Source organism: Onychostruthus taczanowskii, unplaced genomic scaffold, assembly GCF_017590055.1.
Source record: "Onychostruthus taczanowskii isolate IOZ18803 unplaced genomic scaffold, ASM1759005v1 scaffold96, whole genome shotgun sequence".
Classification (NCBI taxonomy): domain Eukaryota; kingdom Metazoa; phylum Chordata; class Aves; order Passeriformes; family Passeridae; genus Onychostruthus; species Onychostruthus taczanowskii.
The window spans coordinates 2,113,670-2,133,297 of NW_024507657.1; the positions used below are offsets into that span (position 1 = coordinate 2,113,670).

At 40.1% G+C, this 19,628-nt stretch overlaps 1 protein-coding gene across 14 annotated transcripts in view; it reads left to right on the plus strand.

Moving 5' to 3' along the window:
• ARHGEF28 (Rho guanine nucleotide exchange factor 28) overlaps positions 1-19,628 on the plus strand; it is a 118,910-nt gene that overhangs the window by 36,521 nt on the left and 62,761 nt on the right. For 6 of the 14 annotated variants that reach the window (XM_041426938.1, XM_041426929.1, XM_041426928.1 and 3 more), the window contains exons 2-3: positions 1,491-1,563; positions 11,309-11,398. The exons of 2 other annotated variants lie outside the window; for them this stretch is intronic. In XM_041426938.1, the coding sequence (XP_041282872.1) occupies positions 1,533-1,563; positions 11,309-11,398 (121 nt within the window). In that variant the 5' untranslated portion in view covers positions 1,491-1,532. Of the gene's footprint in view, positions 1-1,487; positions 1,564-5,392; positions 5,440-11,308; positions 11,399-19,628 lie in introns of those variants that run through there. 6 more of the 14 variants (XM_041426939.1, XM_041426934.1, XM_041426940.1 and 3 more) reach the window with 5 other exon arrangements.

Sequence of the window (19,628 nt, forward strand, 5' to 3'; positions counted from 1 at the left end):
TGTGTCGGTTCTTTTAGTTCCTGTTCAATTCCTTAGAAGCCCGAGGAAGTAATGGAAAAGTTAAAACAAGCTGTCAGTAAGTTCAAGTCTCTTGTGTGGGAGCCATGCCTTCATTCAGCAGTCCAAAAAGTGGGAGCCCTGTGGCCACTCCAGGCAACGGAGATGGGGGAGATAGTTGAAATTGCTGAAAAAGAATGTGGGATTGCTTAAAATCTGTGTGACCTTCTTGGAGCAGAGATTGCTGTGTGGTAATGCTGTCTGCCAGTGGGATGTGTCTGGCTCATCGTGCACCTCCAGTGGAGACACAGACAGCAGGAGGAGGTGATCCACGAGGCAGCCTGAGCTGCTGCAGGCAGCACGGCCAGTGCAGGGCAGAGATCCACTGTGAGAGGAAGAGAGATCTGGGGACTGAGTCAGAAATGTGTCAGAATAGTGAAAGAAAACAGAAAGAGCAAGCCAGGATAATCATCCAAAATGACTAAGATAGTTTATGGTCATTTAAGTAATTTTTTTTGCCTGGTGATGGACAAATTTAATAGTTTCCCGACTTTCTTTTGACTTTTTCTGCCTGACAGGTGTTCAAGTGGGGAACTGCCAACTGTGATCACAGCAATAGATGAGCAGAGAAAAATAAAACTTGCCCCACTGAGGTGGGGCTTCATGGCTTTCAAATTAGAAATTAGTTTGGCTGCAGTATTCAGTCCAGGGTCATCCCTGGCTTTTTCTTTTGTGTTCAGGTTACCATGTTTTTTCTCTGTTTGCAGCTCTTGGTAGTTGGCAAATACACAGGCAGTCTACTAGAGGGAAAGACTAGAAGCAAGCAGAGTAGTAGATGAGAGGACACAAAAGAATCCATTCTTTCTTCCTCCCACTTTGTTTTTCATTTTGGAAAGTAATTTCTAAAATAGGAGACTGTATCCCAGCCCCCTCTTCCTTTTGAACAGGAGTGATGTTGTTGGTGTGTATCTGAGTGAGGGAGCAGCCTGTCCAGGAGCTACAGACATGGGGAGTGGAGTGTCTCCTGGCTTCCAGACTGGATCTGCCATGTAGTTAGTGTTTAGTCCTAGTTTATTCTCTTTGTATTACCTATCCATCAAAATTGCTTGCTTTACAGGGACACTTTTAACGTAAACTAGAATTCTGAATGGAGCTGTTGTGTAAAGCTGTTGTGCTGCTTTTCTCATAGAGAAGAAGGTTGTAAGCAGTGAAGTGCAAATGGTAAATCTGTTCCTTTAGATCTTCCATGTATTGTAAGCAGGAGGTCATTTCTCTCTGTAGTTAAAAATATTTTATTGGTTTTCCTCTTGAGGGATTGCTGTCAGTTTCCTCTGGAAGGTAGCCAATAAAATATTCCTTGTGGAATTTCTCTCACTCATTTTAGTATTGCTCATAACGTAAGTGTTTGTCAGTCTTTCAATATTGTTTTTGAGTTTTCAGACAAATGTCATGGGCATCAAATACAGTTACTGTAATTTTGATTTTTTTAATAGAGTATTAATTCAGATGGAGTTGAGACAGTGGAAGGTCCAAAAATGCCCTGTGGTACAACGCACTCTGTAGAAGGTACAGTGTTTTTATTCCATAATGTTGCAATCTTTCAAAGCTCTAGAAAGTTGGCACAGATTCATACACTATTTATTTATTCAGAAAGATCATGTTTCATATGGTTTTAGAGATGTGTTAGTAGAGAACAGTGTGTTAGTAGAGAACAGATTACAAGAGTTTTATACGTCATTATACTCCCTACAGAGCACTGGTTTTCCAATGTCAGATTGAAACTGTTCACAAAATACTATGACATTCAACTGGAAAAGCCTTAACTGATTCGATTTTAGGAGCTAGAAAAATGTCAGGTGGTTCCAGAAGAGGGCAGTGTTTAACTGAATGAATTCTCCTGCAAATTCCAGTAAAGCCTAATAAGTTAATAAACATAGGAGCAGAGTGATTATTTGTATGGATGGTTCTGGGATCCAGCCTAAACTTCTAATGTGGCAAAATCCTCATTTGTTTCCATTAGATGTTCACTATTTTGGTGAGCAGTTTACCTCTGCAAGGATTGTGGGTCTGTGCTTGCGGGTGAGAATGGTCTTTCATTACCAAAATGCTTCCCTGTGTATCTCAGAGCAAGCATGTCTTAGAGCTGAAGAGAAAATCACAAAAAAGGATAATTCTTCAGCATCAGACGTATGAGGCTTGGGGACTTATATGTGATTCTTAGGAATGGATTAAAAGTTTTTATCAGTTGTCCTTTTGTTTATGTGGCTGGCATTGTATGTTTGGATAAAGCAACAAGCTGAAAACTGAGAGCTCTGTGAGAGGCTCGATCTTGCTCTTCAGTGTCTGCTGGAGGCAACCTTACCTGAGGGCAGAAGAAATCTGAACACCTGCATGAACTGCGTACAAGATGAGGACCTGATGCAGGGAAAAAAAGGATGGGGACTAGTTTGAGGGGCATCAGCTAGTAACTTCAAGTGAATGGGTAAGATAGGGACACAGTCATGAATTTAAATGTGTATGCTGCCATTGCTAGTGCTGAAAAAATAGCTTTATACCCAGCTTTTCTGTTCGTCTTCAGGCAACAAATATTCTGCCACTAGAAGTTAAATTTGCAGAGAAATAATAAGCAGTTGTTAGCAGTTACAAGCTACATATCTGTTATTGTGAGTGAGAATTTATTATACGGGTTTTGTGAATGACCTTGGTGATACAGTATGAAAATGCATTTACTCTGGGTGTTCACCTGAGCACTGTACTCTGATCAGGGTGGTCTTTATGCTGCTCCTTGGGGAGAGAAAGTGAATGGCCTTCATTGGCAGTACTATATGTGGCTGTCACTTGGCCACTCTGACTTGTTGGTGATAATTACTTCCATATTTTTCACAAAAAAGAGCTTTAACTTGGTCTGACTTGCACAAGCAGATTGCAAACATCAATGGGTATTCATAGCCCAGAGAGAGAATGAGAGAGTCTTGGGTTCAGAACATCTACTCTCATTTTGGATTCTGGTAACCAGCAGAGAATTTTAGCATAGGCACACCTTGCTAGATGTGTTTTCAGTGGAAGCTGTACACTTTTGTGCCTTTGTGCATCAGAGTTACTTTGCACATGTTTTTTTTTTAAAAATAAATTCATTTCAACACATGGAAAAGCAGGTTTGTAAGTATTGTAAGTACATTTTGTAAGTATTCAGGACAACGCAAACAGATTATAGTAAACATCTTGTGTGTTCTATGCTCTGTGATATCTGCTTGTAGACATGAGAAGTCTATAACTACTGTTTGTGCGGTGTTAGTCAACAATGCTTTTTCATCTTCTGATATTTTAATATTTAATTGGTCACCATATGTCTGCAAGTCAGACTGTTTTCTAGCCACCAAGTAAAAAAAAATAAAAAATCACTGAATGGTGGTTGCTGGTGACTAGTGGCTTGTCTTAAAATTTCCATTTGCCAGCATTCAGGAGATCAAAAGAACTTTGTTCCCGATTGAGTTAAAATTCTTGCTGCTGGAAGCAAAAATTATATGAAATGATTGTGTTTTTTACTACATTCTGAGTTGCATTCACTGAACTTCTTTATAAAGTGTCTGCTAAGTTCAGGACTTTATTTTGGCACACTCATGTCATGAAAGTATCCCACTCAGATTTAAAAACTGCTGCCATTCCCAGAAGCAGTAGCTACTCACTCCTGAAGTCAAGATCAACAGGCTTTTAAAACCCCGTGCTACCAGAACCCCTGAGCTGTCAATGAGAGGAGGCTGGTATAGCCAACCTCCTCCATTTCTTGTGAAATGCCTCATATGAAAGCAGTGGGTCAGTGTAGGGTGGTGCTGCTAGCTTGATCTCCCATAGCAACTTAAATTCAAATATATGGAGCGATACATTATCCTGACAGGATGCAGAACAAAAAGTGAAATAGGTGGTATTTTAGCTAATTTTATAGTTTGTGCTTTTCTTTCTCTTTTCTGACTTTGAAATTCTGTGTCCATGAGTTTACTGAATGCTGTTACCCAGAAGATAAGCCAATTGTTGCTACAGTATATATTGTCTAGAGAAAATGGCTTTTTATTTCAATTGTTCAACAATTGTTGAACTGAATAATAATAATGACAAGTGCATGTCAATGCTGTAAAAAAATCTTTTCATAGAAGCTTTAAAGGAGGTGCCTGTACTTACAGTTACAGAAGAAATAGTCTGTTCCTGCTAGCTGAAAGGTGGTGTCTGGAATGTTTAGTTTGACAGTACCAGGGATTGTGTACTCTGTGGTTGTGCTGTATTAGAATGCTGCAGGGGTTTAATTAAAGAGGGTGGATTAATTCAAAATGAATGAATGATTGTGGTACTGATCAGCATGGACCCAGTCCTAACTCCTGCCAGTGTCCAGGGGCCCTGCTGAGATCAGGGACAGCAGGTTGCAAGGGGCACATAACTGCATCCCAGAACTTCATGTCCAAGAGACCTGCTGGTCAGATTATGTGATTTAGGTAACGGGCAACTGTCTTTGAATAGTTTTTCCCAAGATGTTTTGATAGAACTCTTTTTTTTTAAACCTTGAGTGTATCTTTTGTTCAGTGCCAGTAAAGGTCACCAGACTCCGCATACAAGGCACCCTATGCTGAAGCATACTTAGTTTAACTGTTTACTGGAGCTGGAGAAATGAAGAGGATATCTGAGAACAGATATGAACCTAGAACTGAAAGATTCAGTATGGAATGAAGCATATTTACCATGATGACTGTCTATATGATTTCAGTTTCATTTTATTTTAAAATATGTTTGCTAAACAAAAATGTTACTGGAAGCATGAATGATGCTTATGTTCATTTACATTCCTGTGTCCAAATTATTCTTCTTTGCTGTTTCACAGTAGTCCTTCAGGCTGCATTTTGGCAAAACATGAAAAGCGTGAGGGATGGCTTTTTGGTGTTGCTGTATCCTTCTCCACATGCCTTGGAAGAAAATATAAACCAAAACCCAAACAAACAAAAAAAAGAGTGACAGTGAAGTGATTTTTTTTTTACTTTTTGGGTTAAAAATGCAAAGTCTAATTTCAGAAAATGCATGACATCCCTGCAGAAGAAAAGCAGAGTTCAGCTCTGTGGCATTGGTGTGAGGCATAATCCTTGAGCTGTTGATTTTCTGAGTGTGTGGGGGTTAATCAGCCCAAACATAATTGTGACAATAACATAGCACTTGTTGTGCATCCAGCTTGCATGCTGCCCACGGGATCACTGCTGCGGAGAGATGCATGGGCTGCCCATGTCCATTGTTCTGGCTTGCCTGCATGCTTCTTGTGTCCCCTTTCCTATCTGAAAAATGAGAGAGACCAGCAGCAGAAACCAAAGCAGACCCAGAATTTCCTTGTTATTAAAGGCAGCAGTCTTTGCTCTTGCAGGTCCTGTGAGCTTGGCTTTTGAAGAGTTGCCCCAGGATGATACGAAGGTACAGATTTCTCTTTTTACCAATAGCTTTATTTAGGCTGAGAAGCAACAACCTCTGCATGCCTATCTGAGCTAAGAAATAAATTCTAGCCTGCCAGGCAACACTTCCTGCTATTTCTGTGCTGCAGGAGTAGTTATGTGTGTAGATGATAATTATTTGAAAGAATCTGTTATGTAGCTGTGGGTTGGAAAGCTGAGTTGCAGAAGCAAGCACTGCTTTTGGACCAGGAAGCTTCTGTATTTATGGTGAAGCTTAGTGCCTTTAGGGAACTTGCAGCTGCTAGTTTGGAGTCAGCACCAGACCTACGTCTAGCATAAGTTTCATCCTTCAGACAGCATGGTTCATTATATCTGAGGAGTTAGTCTCTGAAAGAGACCTTGTGGGTAGCTGTGAGTCCTTAACAGGATGTAAATGGGAATAATACTTGATGCAAAAAAATACTGCAAGTTCCCATTGTCATCTACTTGGAGGCATGTAAACAGCTTTGGGGAGAGACCAAAATGTGTGAGCAGTGCCATTACAACTGTATTTCTGTCAGTTGTATTTGATCTCTAGTCTTATATTCTGCTTTTTATTTATATGTATTTGTTTACAAAACTGGAAAATCTTCGTCTTGATTTTTCTTAAACACCTTTAAAACAGGAGCTTGATTAGCACCTTGGTGGGTATGAAACTAAAATAGTAATTTAGATTGAGAGAAACAAAATCTGGTCAAACCAGGTAAATCTGATAAAAGCGATATCAATACCAAGTGATTACTCTTTGCTTTGGGTTCTTTCAATAATATTTGACTGCAGTGGAATATTGCTGAGCTGACATGTTAGGTAATTTTTATAAATGTGACTTTAGGCTTTTTTTGTTTGGTTGCTTGGGTTTTTTTTTAATTTTTATTGCCACCTGTGAGGAAGATAGACCATTTGTTTGGAACTCACATGTTGTTATTGTAATCTGTGACATTTCAGAATTAAATCTGCAGTATACACACATTTTGGAGTCTGTGCTGAAAGTGTGTGTAGGAGCAGAGTGTTGCAGCTCATGAGTCTTGCTGGGGGAAAACGACTCTGGTCTCATACTGATTGTCTCTTGTTTGATCTAGCAGAAAGTCTATAATGAATCTAGAATTAATGAACTGAACTGTGACATTTCTGCAGGTGTGAACAGCTCAGGCATTAGAAATATTCCTAATCTTAGAAAATATTTCTGTTTTCTCCATAGCACTGTATATTGGCTTGTCAGAGCAAAATTAAACTTTGTAAGAGGCTAAAAATTGAAGTTTGCATGGGAAGTAAGATATGATTTGGTCTCTTTGATTATGGTTAGGATTTGAGTCCTTAGCGTTCATTTGCATATGGAAGTAGCATGCCATATCAATTGCATTTATGAGAATGGCTAAAATGAAGTGGCTTCTGCTTGATAGTGTTTGAACTGAATCCTGAAAGCATATAGCACAGTTTGCAACTAAGCATAAATACAGTGCAGTGTTTGCCTTCAGAAATATAGCTCAATTTTTCTGTTTCTGGCCTTTCTGAGACTCTGGGGTTCCTTCTAAAGAAAATGAAGATCATGTCTTGTTGGCCATAGGTAAGAAAGAATTAAAAATTTTTACTTCCCAAAAGTTGCTGATAGGTAGTGTCTTGTCAGGTATGCACAAGACAGTTTCTTTTAAAGAGGTGAAGAGTAACTTGCTGAAAGATCAGCCAGTTGTATCTATGACAAAGAGGGAACCTCTTTTGTCTCTAGCATACATAGATGGTGTATCAAACACCCTGTGATATATCCTGTGATAGCAGGACTTTTCAGTAATGTGTTAGCTGTTGTAGGAACAACCACCTTGAAAATAATATCTGATAGAGCAAACATACGTGACTAAAGCTACATATGTGACTGAAGGTGGAATAAAGTCTGTAGAAATGACACAGTGAATTGTGGGCCTGGTAGGATAATACAGCCAGCTGTGCTAGAAAGCACATTTAGAGACTGAAACTCCACTGGAAAGGTGTTTTGAAGCTTTGTGGAAAGCCACAAGAGCAATATACAAACATGGGCTTGTGGACAGCACAGCAACTTGGAAAATATAATGTTTAACTAAGCTCTGCAAGTGGGAGCTGCTGTGCCAGTCAGAGACTGCCAATCTGACATCACTGGCCTGTGGTCCAGTGCTGAGCTCAGAAAGAGCAGCCCAAATGGAGGCATTCTGTATGCAGATTTTGGTGCTGCAAAGTGAAGATTCACTTTGTGTGTGCAAAAAGGAAGGGGATAGATGTGCATACATAGAGGGGATATACGTTAGAGGGAAATGAGCTGACATAAACTCAGAGGCAGTTCTAAGATAAAAAGCTGGCAGATTATTTTATTACCTCTCACTAAATCAGCATCTAGTTATCTATTGTTTTAGTTACTGTTATGCCAAATACCTGTACTTCAACTATTTGATGACGATTTTCTCACTGTCCCATACAGGGAATATGAGAGCACCAGGAGGGACTTGGGACTATTGGGACACTAGGCAAAAAGCCTAATATTCACAGTTATTCTAACTTCAGCACTTTTGAGAATAGGACACTGTACCACTCTTTACCTTGCTCAAAAATGCAAGGTATGTGGGATGTTAGTGCCCATGTGTTCAAATCTGTTTTGTCAAGTAAGACCAAAGTATTGGACTGTGTCTGAGTGTAGGAGTGTGTGGAGCCACTGGGGAGTGATTAGGGTTTGTTAATATGAAAGCCACATTTGCTCTGGTCTTTGCTCCAGTTATACCATCTGGACAGAACATAAAGTATTTTAGAAGCTGACAAAGTATAAGTTCTCCACCCTGAAATGATAGCTGATATTTCTTTTCCTTACTCCTGAAATGCTTTTTTCGTCTAAAACATCATTCGCACAGAATTGCTTGTGGAAGCTGAAACAGAAGCCAGGCCCCTCTGGCTTCAGACCTGCTCATTCTCTGACGCTTGGTTGGGCAGATGCATCAGATCCTGAGTCTTCTTGGAGGAACAAGCAAGTGACTTTGGCCATGGTTTGTACTGTTAGGAGTGGTAGTGCAGATTTTTAGAGGAGCTAAGAGGGTAAAAAGTGGTGAATTTGAGTGTGATTTGGGCAAGTTTTAGGTGCTTTTAATTTGATTTAAGTAAATTTTCTTAGGCATCTTCTTTGCATATAGAGTAAAATTATAATGTGTAGATATACATATATGTGTTTGTACATGTGTGTCTATGAAGTGTGTCCTGAGCACAGGCTTATCTTGTATTAAACTAAGAAAAATTCGTTGTTGTAATGCCTACATGAGAAATAAGCAATCCTCTGCCGCCCCCTATATCTTAATTACTTTAGAGTATGTTTAAGAAGTTGACTTGTTTGTGGAAAATTTGCAGTGAAATCCGTTCTACTCATTTTAGAAGTCTCTGTAACTGTGAGTTTGACTGCCCTGTGTAAGGACTGGAGCATGGACTTGCTGCTGGCCATACTGTGGGCTGTCCTTGCCCATCTCCAGGGTGTGCTCTCAAGCTGGCCAAAACACTCATCACATACACATCCAATGGGATTTTGCCATTGACCTCAGCAGCGCCTGAAAGGCTTCCAGTGAGCAACGTGTATGAGATCTGATGGGGCTGAATTGCAGGCTAGGGAATGAGTGAGCTGTTGGGTGTGCAATAAAAAGTGGAAGTGGGAAGGGATGAAGAAAGATGGAAATAATTTGGTGATAGCCAGAAATTTTTAAGTTTACCAAAGCTGTGTTTACTGGTTTATTTGAATGTAAAAATCAGCATATGTTCTAACCTGACTCATTTAACCATATTGCTAAAGATCATAGTTTTGTTACCCTGAATTGTTTCAAACTATCCTGGAAAAAAAAAAAAAAAAAAAAAAGTCTGTTTGGCAGTGCTGTTAAATGGCAGTGGCTTTGGCAGGAAAAGCACACAGTGGGGGATAAGAAGAGAAATTCAAATAGTGTCAGTGGGGGAGAGGGAAACAGCTAAAGGGGATTGAATGAAAAAGAATGAATAGAAACAAGCAAACTCTGGAATCTTACTAGTAGCTGGATGTGCAAATCAAAGAGTACTTGTAAGAGTGAGAATGTGAGTGCTCTTTGAATGGGGGTAAAAAGTCCACCACTTCTGTTTCTCACTTCTTTTCCTGTGTGGTTCTTGCTTTAGAATCTCCACAAAAACTAAATGTTGTCATGGAATGGTTTTCATTGGAAGGGACCTTTGAAGTAGCAGTGGCTACTGGAAGGGCTCTCCTGTGTGCTCTCTGTGTTCTTCACCAGACATCCCTTTCAAGCATGTTGATTATTATGGCTCTTTCTCCACAAAGTTTGGGAAATGTCTTTGCAGAAGTGCTTTCAACATTTGGTAGGATGCTAAAAGGGCACCAACTCTCCTTGCTCCCTGTTTTCTTCATCTTTGGATTGGGACCTGGCTGCCTTAGGCACGAGGTCTAGTACTGAGTCTTGTAGTTTGGTTTTGAGAACTGTAGTTGAATTTTTTTCATGCAAAATGTTTCTCATCCTCCAGCATCTCTGAAGAGTCCCAGGGATATCAGTCCTGGAAGTGTGATGGGCCAATAAGAAGCCAAGAAGATGATGAGTTTTGCGTTTGCACTATTTAAGAATGGGAGGAATAGGAGTTGGGCACAACAGGATGCTAGACTATGCTTAAAAAGAGGCTGTAGGGAGACACTCCAGTGCTAGTCACACCTGCTGGTGTTCTTTCCCCTCTTTCTGTCTCCTTTGGAAATTGTTAGAGATCTGTTTTATGTTTACAAGAGAAAAAACTGCTAAACAAAACCCAAAACCAACCAACCAAACCTCACCCCCCCCCCCCCCCCCCCCCCCCATGGACTTTTTTCCTTTTTATCATTTGAGGTAAACATGCTGGAAATACTGAGAGAAAACCAGTATCTGTTGGGAAGAACAAATAAAAGAAATAAATGGAAGGCAACAAAAAAAGGATCTTTTCCCCTTTCAGTATTATGCATGTGTTTTATTGCCAGACATTGTCATCCCCAGAATCAGCAGCCCTGTACATTTTGGAAAAAGTCTAGGAGGTGACAGCTGTATGCAGTTACTGCTGGGCATGTAACAGTGTGAGCAGGGCACACTGTGAGTGGGTTTTTAAACATTTTTAACTCCTTCCTGTTCTTCATAGCTGGTTGGGAAAGAAAGTGTTCACAGGGCCAGTTATAAAGCTGAAAAAGTTTCTCTTTTCCATTAAGAAAAGTGACCCAAACACCCAGTTTTGCTTCGAAGGAAACACAGCTTCCCCCCCATCCCCCTAAAATTCAGGAAGGGATGATGATGATAATTTTTCAAAATAATTTCCATAATCTCCACATTACATTGCCAGCAACCTAGTGGTGTCTGCCTCTTCTACTCTGTATGGTCTGCCAGTGATGAAAAACTCCTGGAAGCCATGTTTTGCCAGAGATAAAATTACTGATGCTACAAAATATTTTTAATAGAGTCTGCCCTTTGATTTTCATGATTCCACAGAAATCCCCATTTAACCACAGATCAGTTTAAGGAACAGCACATAATTGCCATAATGATCTTCTTTTCTGTATACCAGTGCTGAAATATGCAGAAAAATCTGATTTCAAAGTTGCTGTTTTGTTCTTTTCTTTGATTAGATTTCTTCACCATGGTGGTGAGTCTTTTAAGACTTAAAAGTGTTAATTGTTTTTTTCTTTCAAGGTAGAAAAAACCATGGTCCTGCTGTCTGGAGTTCTGCCTTTGTGCAGTTTTTGTTATGTCTGTAAAATTATTATATTTTGGTACTTACTGCAGTCATATATTTTGCACTTTTTTTTTTTTTTTTTTTTTTTTTTTTTTTTTTTTTTTTTTGTTTTTTTTCCCCCCTGGGATTTTTAGGGCAGAATCTTCGCATTTGGAAGTGTCTGGAGTCAAGAGTGAATGTTTTGACATTGGAGCTACAGGAAATAATTTTATGGCTGCTGAAAGGTAAGAGTGAAAGTTAGTGTGTTAAGTGCTGCCTATTTGAGACAGTTACAGGAGTCCTCTGATTCAGACTGTGCAGATCTTTTCTGTTTGTGGTAATTTTTATATTCTTCTGGCAGCTTTCCATCCTATCTTTGCTTTATGCATGCTCTGAGAGAGTGATCCAGAATAGCATTTCTAGTCCAGGACCTGCAGACTTCTGCTTCAGTTTCTCTCCTTAACAGATTTCTAGCAAGACTTTGGGCATACCACTTATCTTTTGCACTTATCTCTACAGCTCATTTTTTCCTGAAAGAAAGAGAACTGTAGAGAGCAGTGTGATAAAGAGGCACTACAGTACTTGGATTATTTGAGATATGCAAATACTCAGACTAGTTGTGCCAAAGAAGTCCACTTTGTGGTCAAGGAAGATTTAAAATCCCTATTTTTTAGTCAAAAGGTAGATGATTTGAAAGTTGCGGAGAGAAACAACAATTGAAGAAAATTGCACAGTTATCACTGCAGCTAATGATGGTGACAATTGCACTCTGGGATTTTGGGCTGCAGCTTTGACATCTTTGTGTTGCTTCTTCCACTTTGCATGGCTCCTTGCACTAGAAATGTACCTTGGGGTTGGTCTGTCACAGTACTGCCAGCATCAACCTTTAAACAACATTTAAACATGACAGTAATTTATTTCTGTAGATAAAAATATTCACATTTGTTTGGAGTGTCTATAAACAATGCAATATTGAAAACTGCAGAATAGTTAAGAGCTGCAGAAGATACAGGAAGTCACATTTTCTTGGGAAAACGTTCCACAGTTCAGGCTCACAGCCTGAACTGAGTTTAATTAAAAAGCCAGGGAGGAATCTGGAAGAAGCAGCATTAGGCATTGAAATAAGCTTGTTCTTTTTTCTTGGAGTTTCCTCCACTCTTGATTTTCTGAGGCATTATAATTCAAGTTAACCTCAAAAGGAAGAAAGAAAGAAAGAAAGAAAAATCAACAAGCTACAAGCATATGGTTTCTGGTCTTCCCAGAACTTGTTCTCTTCCTCTGCCTAAAATCCCAAACAAATTTGCTCAACAAAATAACCCTCAATAAAGGCACTTTTTAAAAATTGGGGTTTAAATTACCTTTTTTTGACTTGCCTTCTGCCCAGTTTCATTTCATGCTAAAATAAATGAGCAATCTGGGATGTATCTAATATCAAGTTACTCTTTAAATGTGAAATATAACCCAAAAATATATTGTGACGTAAACAGTTGTAGTCTTGAAAATGCACAGAAGAAAACATTTCTCAGCTTTTTTCCTCCTCAAGAGCACCCTTCTCTTGAAGTCTTCCCCGAAACATAAAAAATGTGATTTTTAATGAGGTGAGTCTTTGGTGAACATTTCAGCATCACAGTCTGCCAGTGTGAGTGTAGATAGACTCAATAACCAAGTCATTGGCACAGCTTCAGTAGTAAGTGAGGTTCTAGTCAGACTTTGGTTTGCATTCACATGCACGCTCCCTGTTCCTGCTCTCACAGGCCTCCATGGAGCTGAAACAAGGAAGACTAATCCTTTAGTCCTCATGCTTTTGCAAACAATCTCTTATTTTCATCAGGGAGCTTTTCATCGTGATACTAAACAGAAGTGACGAGCTTTCCTCCCACATTTGTTCTGTGTTTCCCAGCTAGTTTTTGATCTGAATAGATACTGAACAAGGAGATCATTTAGGCAAGTTATCTCTATATGTGCTGTGCTTACTGGTTGTTTCAAGAGTCAGGGCATACTGACCAGTGCCACGTAAAACTAGTATTAAAGAGCTTCTTATCCCAAACAGAGTTTGCTTGCTACCTTAGAGTGATCTTGGTGTTTTATAAAAAGGATAAAAAAGTAAATATCTGCCATCAGCCATGAACTGGACATCAGAAAGGTCTGGGCTGGAGGAATGCTGTGAAATTCTGACAGCATGTGAGTGAACTGCACAACACGAAGAGTTTGAGACAAAACCGAAGGTGATGCAGTGTGTGTGCCCATGGGCTCTTTGGGGCTACATCGAGTCAGAATTAGGCACAGGTCTTGTTCTTGCCTAAGTTTTGTAAAAATATTGAGCCCTTTTCTATCCCAGTCTGGTCAGTGTTTTACAAGGATCTTGGATGTGCAAAGCTGTTTCTTTTAAATTTGTGGAGGTACCTTGCTTTTTAGTTTACCAAAGAAACAAGCCTGAAGTACCACCACTTACAAACAGCTGCTTTTCAAAAGAGGTACCTATGGTACCTCTTTGTAGGAGAATGCATCATTCATTGAATATCACAAACATAATATTTTTATCATTTATAACAGTCTTATTCTTATTATAGGTGTTCTAAGGGTAGTTGTCACCCTGCTTTCAAAGAAAGCATTAAAAAAGTAGCCTCAACAATTAATTTAGTAATTCACACTGCAATTAGAAATGTATCTGTTGGGGAATAGTAAGGAAGTCAATAGAAATTTAGATAGCATGGTCTTCTCTCGGTGTGGATGTTTTGCTGCAACACAGTGATTCCATATGCCTTATCTGGGAGTGATAAAAAGATAGATCCATTTGGAAATAAATGCAATTAAGCATAAAAACTCGAACTGGCAGTCCAGCTTAAAGCAATCCAGAAGGCAGTGCGCACAAATTGCCTCTGCTTTTCCTGCAGCCTGCCATGATTGCAGAGTGTTTCAGTAAACTTGCTGCATCTTAGAACAGTGCTTTTGGAGATGGATAGGATGCTCTGCTGCTCTCATCAGAGTGTCTGTGGAGGCAACAGCTGTTCTGTGTTCCTTTCCAGCCTAGTGCTCAAAAATTGCACAAATAAGTAAATGAAAAATTGACCCAAATTTCTAGTACTGTATTATTGTATTATATTTTTCATTATTATTTCTGTTATCTGTCTACACAAGAGCTACAGAAGATCTACTTTTTACAGTAAGAGAGGTCCCAAACATGGATGAGTTTTGTCATCAGCTGTTTGAATGGAAGAGTGAAGAACAGAGCATGAGGGGGACATGTGAACAGGAGGTTGGTGGGCTGATGGTCAGAACCATTTAATCTCCTGTCAGAATTTGCCTGGCTTTGGTACCTAAGTCACCCAGGACTGTGCTTTTCTGGGAGTGCAGATTCTGCTGCTTTCAACTTGTAGTGGGAGGAAGAGTCTCTGTGATGCTGGATGGTTATGATCTCCACCCTGTTGAAACTTGTGGCTTTATCAGGGTTGAAAGCATGGAAAACAGGCATAGACATCATTAATGTGTGTAAATTATGAAAGGGTGGGTGTCAAGAGGATGGACCAGGCTCTTCTCAGAGGTGACAGGCAATAGGACAAGAGGCAGTGGGCAGAAACAGATGCACAGGAAGTTCTACCTGAATTTGAGGAAGGACTTTACTGTGTGGGTGACCATGCACTGGAACTCAGTGGAACTCAGATTGCCCAGAGGGTACGGAGTCTCCCCCACTGCAGATACTCAAGAACCATCTGTGCTCAGTCCTGTGCCGTGTGCTCTGGAATGACTCTGCCTGAGCAGGGAGATTGGACCAGGTGACTATTGTGGTCCCTCCCATCCTGGGGTTCTGTAATTCTGTTTGCAAGGAAAGCATGCAGTGCAAGAAACTCTGTGTTCTTCCTTCCCCTGCCCTTCCCAGCTCTGATCCCCTCTGGGTGATGCAGTGTGGGTGGGTTGCCACAGGGTGCTGAAGAGGGAGGGGGAGATGGAATCCATCAAATACTGCCATAACATTGGGTATTGATGATGGACAGAGACTGCCTGCTTGGACCATTTGAAATCCACTGCTGAACAGTTTAAATCCCAAACTGCTGTGTTACTTGTGGGAGACTTCTGCCTGCAAAATAAGAAAATAATGGGCCAGCTCCTTAAACAAAATGCCTGAGTCTCCTATCAGAAACTTAGCAATAAGGAGGATCATAAGAACAGGTGAAGGAGGTTATCAATTAAGATCTCAAGGATCTGGACTTGGTCCTTTGTTCTTTAGTGGTTGGTTCATCAATGATATGGGAAAAGGAGAGGGAGAGAATAGCGATGTGGCAAAGCTTTTCTAACTATTCCCGTATAGACTTCTGTAAGAAAGACCCTAGTCTTTACTAGAGAATAGAAATGGTAAAACTAATGTCTGTGACAAGCTATCTTTCAGGACCTATAAGGATGTTGACAGGCACAGTCTTCATAGCCATTGCATCATTGTTGTGGGCAAATAGAGTGTTACAGTTGGAGGTTGCTTGATGCCCGGCATCTGGTTGGTAACGTGTTCCTTTTAGTTGCCTTTAATTCATATTTGCTGAGTCTTTTTAAGTCTAATATAGGGTAAGGCAGATACTTTGTGTAGGTACATTGTCTGATCCTCTCTGTGGGAAGATATGCTCTAATTAGTAAGAACAATGGAGTGAAGAAGGTAGGGAAGCGATGTGTGCCTGTGGATCACAGAGACCAGTGGCGAAGATCATCTAACCCTTTCTACTCCATTTTCCCTTGTCAGATGCTTTGATGTACTTTGGGAAGGGATTGCAGGCTCTGCTGGGCCTGGGACAGAATCAAGCTAGGGGAAATAAATTTCATTGCTGATACCAGGGGAGACTCTTCCCAGAGCAAAGTGAACAGGGTGTTTTTAGCAGAGCTTTTGTTCAGGTGGCTGTCATTCTACCTGTGTCCAAAAGTGACCCCTCCAGTTCTGTTTGTGGTTGTTAACCACATTTTCCATCCTGTATATGTCCCTTCTCCATCTGGGGAGGGGGTGGTGGCTCAGAGTTGTCCCCTTCTGCTCTGGCTGAGAGAGAGCAGTGCCAGCTGTGATTTAGCAGTGTTTGGGGACAGGCAGCCCACCCACTTGGTACCATAGTGCTGTTCACTGCGGGTGCGGGAAGGCAACAGTGCTCTTGCATGGAGCCTGCGGATGTGGTGACATTCCTTTGCTTCCTTCCGTCTTGCCATGAACCACAGGAATGGTCTGACAATAGACAATACACGGTACTATCTCTGAAAAACATTTAGATTTCATGAATGTATTTAGGTAAGCATTGGTTGAAAGAATTTAAGGCATTACATTATTTATCAAAAGTGATAGCCTTAGATAATACACATAAACCCCCACAGTTGTTCTTTATCTTCCCATCTGTACCTTGGTGTATAATGAAAAATATTTTGTCATTAGAAAGAGAGGTTAATATTTTCCAGCTAAAAGCACCTTTTATCTCATAAGTGTTAGATCCTTGCAGTAGCTGCCTGCAAATGCCACTACTTTGGAAGGAAGGAGTAGCAGGTGAAAAGTGTGTTGGATCACCCTACAAAGTGCAAGAAACAAAATATTTTTAGTCAAAGACTGTAGGGCAAAGCCCTTCTTTGTGCAAAGAACAGCATGACATCTTTCATGTCACATAAAGGAGTTTTACAAATAAGAAAAAAGAAGTCTTTCACAAGGCCCAAACAGAGCAAGTAATGTGAGTGATATTCTATTAACCCTTCAGAAGTAGGTGTTAAGGTTGAGAATTTATCTGCGCTTTCAGACTGGCATTGACAAATTCCTGTGCAAGATCCTATTCAGGGAAGGTTGCAGTGTGCAGGTGAAAAGCCCAAGAAACTGGACAAAAAAGAGATAATAAACAGCAGGAGTGCGTGATCGGGCAGATATTTAGTTGTTGGATTCTGTGAGAATTATGTAATAGGGCTGCTGTTGAAAAATTATTTAACAATCTTAATTACTCATTTGCATTAGAATGTTAAATGCACATGGCTTGTTGAAGGAAGGGAGGACAGGCAGTAACAGAGCAATCAGTGCAAACATTTATGCAGTGTACAGAGGTCATTCAGGAAAGTAAATGTCTCGGCATGTAAAATATTTTAATGCCATTAAATACATTGGCTGCATTTCCTCATGGTGAGTGCTTTGTTCAGCTCTAGTCACCCCTCCCTAAACTAAACATAAGTCCAGAAAGACCAATGAGAATGAGTTCTTTTAGCTGAATCTATAAGTGAAAAAAGCCAGATTTACAGAAAATATTCGCAAATCACAGAAGTAAGCAAATTTTACCACTTCTCATAAAACAGAACAAAAGAATAATTGATGAAATTGAAAGGTTAGAAATTTTACAACAGCTCTCTACATTTAAACTGCCCTTTGTCCATGGAACACTGCCATTTGTGCGTGTCTGGAATGAAAACTTTTATTTTGGTTGGTGTTAAATATATCCAATGAGCCAGAGAGCACACTTGTGTAGGGACAATTACTGTGTAGAGGGGAAATCATCTCTGTTGGAGCAGTTGGGAAGGCTTTCCTTGGTAGGCTGTTTCCTATCCATTTCTCAAACTGTGGCCATGGTGGGAGGCAGGCGAGTGCCCTGGGTGGTGTGCAGGTGGGAAGGACTTGGTCAGTGCCTGCGTTCCTGTATGCCCAGGGGATTTATCAGTGCAATTTGAACCTGACATTCCAGAGAGTGGAGATATTTTGAAGTGGTTGCTTAAAGCATGGATTTATATCCTCCCTGTATTTTCCATTGTCTGTTGTAATTCCCTGGGGCAGTTAATTATACATATAAATCAAACAAAGTCTCTGAGAGTGTCTAATATTTAAAGTGAAAGTCTAAGGCTTCCAGTGTCTGGGGTGAATTATTCTTTTCAGGCCTAACAAAGCTGGCAGAACTTCAGTTAAGGGAAGGGCAGAACAATGATGTGTTTCAACTGTGTTTTATGTAATTTGTGCACTTTATGAAGAGCTTGTGTAATTATTTTATCCCTGAAAATATGATGGATATTTTTCTAATGGGTTTTGAATTAAATTTGCATTTGAATTGTGTTATTTCCTTCAACAAATACATTGTTATCTCTGACTGAAATGTGGATCAAAGAATCACTTGAAACATAATACAGAAGTAGTGCTGCAGACCCTACTAGCCTGAAAAATAATTGAAGTGAAGTAAGGAATGTTAACAAGCTCAAATGTCATCATCTTCCAAAACCTGACATTTAAGCTGATCCACATTCCCTCTCCTCCTTTATGTGGAATACAAACCCACATGCATTGTGGGGTAACTAAAAGAAATGTTTGCTGGAGTTGGTTAAGAAACAGTGGACATGTTATTTTTGTATTAGCTCTTGTATAGCCACATATAAGCCTGTTTGAAAAAAATGTAGTTTGTGTAGCGTAAAGATGTTGGGGGAAGGGATAATGAGTTCCTACTGAATACTAATTGCCTATGAGTTGTTCAGGGAGACTGTATAAGAATGGAAGATTTGTTGTAAATTAGTCACTAGCTGTATTGTGCATTGCAGTGAGGTTAGACAAGAGCTGTAAAGGTGCCAGCTCTACAAAGTCCTGATGATTCACTGTCTAACTTGTTGACTGAGTGAAGGAGAAATTACTGTGCAGACTAAATATTATTGGAAAAAATGCTCCTCTAATGGCAGTGTAATCTTTCTTCATGACACTTAAGTTTTAAGATCATTTGAGCTAGAAAGATGGGAGTGACAGATTCTGAGTGAGTTATCACTGCTTTTCCAGCTGCAGCATCCCAAGGTCTGCCAAAATTATAAATGCTGAGAGGAGGGGTATTGCTCTGGAGTGATATAGAGCCCAGCAGATTGATTAGTCCTCATATCTTGGTGTTCATCTTTGGCTTCCTTAGTTCCAGCATTTTGCCTGACCTTAATTTGAGATCTTCTAACCCCCACTTTTAACATGGAAACAAAGCTTTGCAATAGTTTATTTGCTTTTGAGAAGTATTTTCTCATTCCTTATCCGGCTCCTATTGTTTTCATTTGCATCAAAATGGAAAGGTGAGTTAATGATTCATTGGCACACAGTGACCTTTCAAATAGCTCTGGACCACGATGCAGCAGCTCAGCCCGAAGCTCTCATACTTCAGCCTTCTTGCTTCTGCTTTAGTATTTGCAGCCCGATCTGTCTACATGCCTGGACGCCTGAAGAGAGCAAACATTTGCAGCTTCTCCCTCCCCTGTGTTTAGTGGGCAATTTGATCCTTCTTTGTCCATTCGTTTATTCCACATTACTCTTAGGCTTGACTTGCTATTGAGAACAACAAAGTGCAGCTTTGGGAATCTGCTCTCTGTTTATTTAGCACAAAAATGGACTCAGACTCTGATTCACCTTTTAATTACTCTTGGCCTTCCTTACCTAAAATGAGGATTCGAAGAAGGGCATCCAAACCAGGTAGAAAAAGCTATCTTCTTTTAAATGACTCTTGCTTTACAGCTCTGCCTCCTTTAATTTTCTGA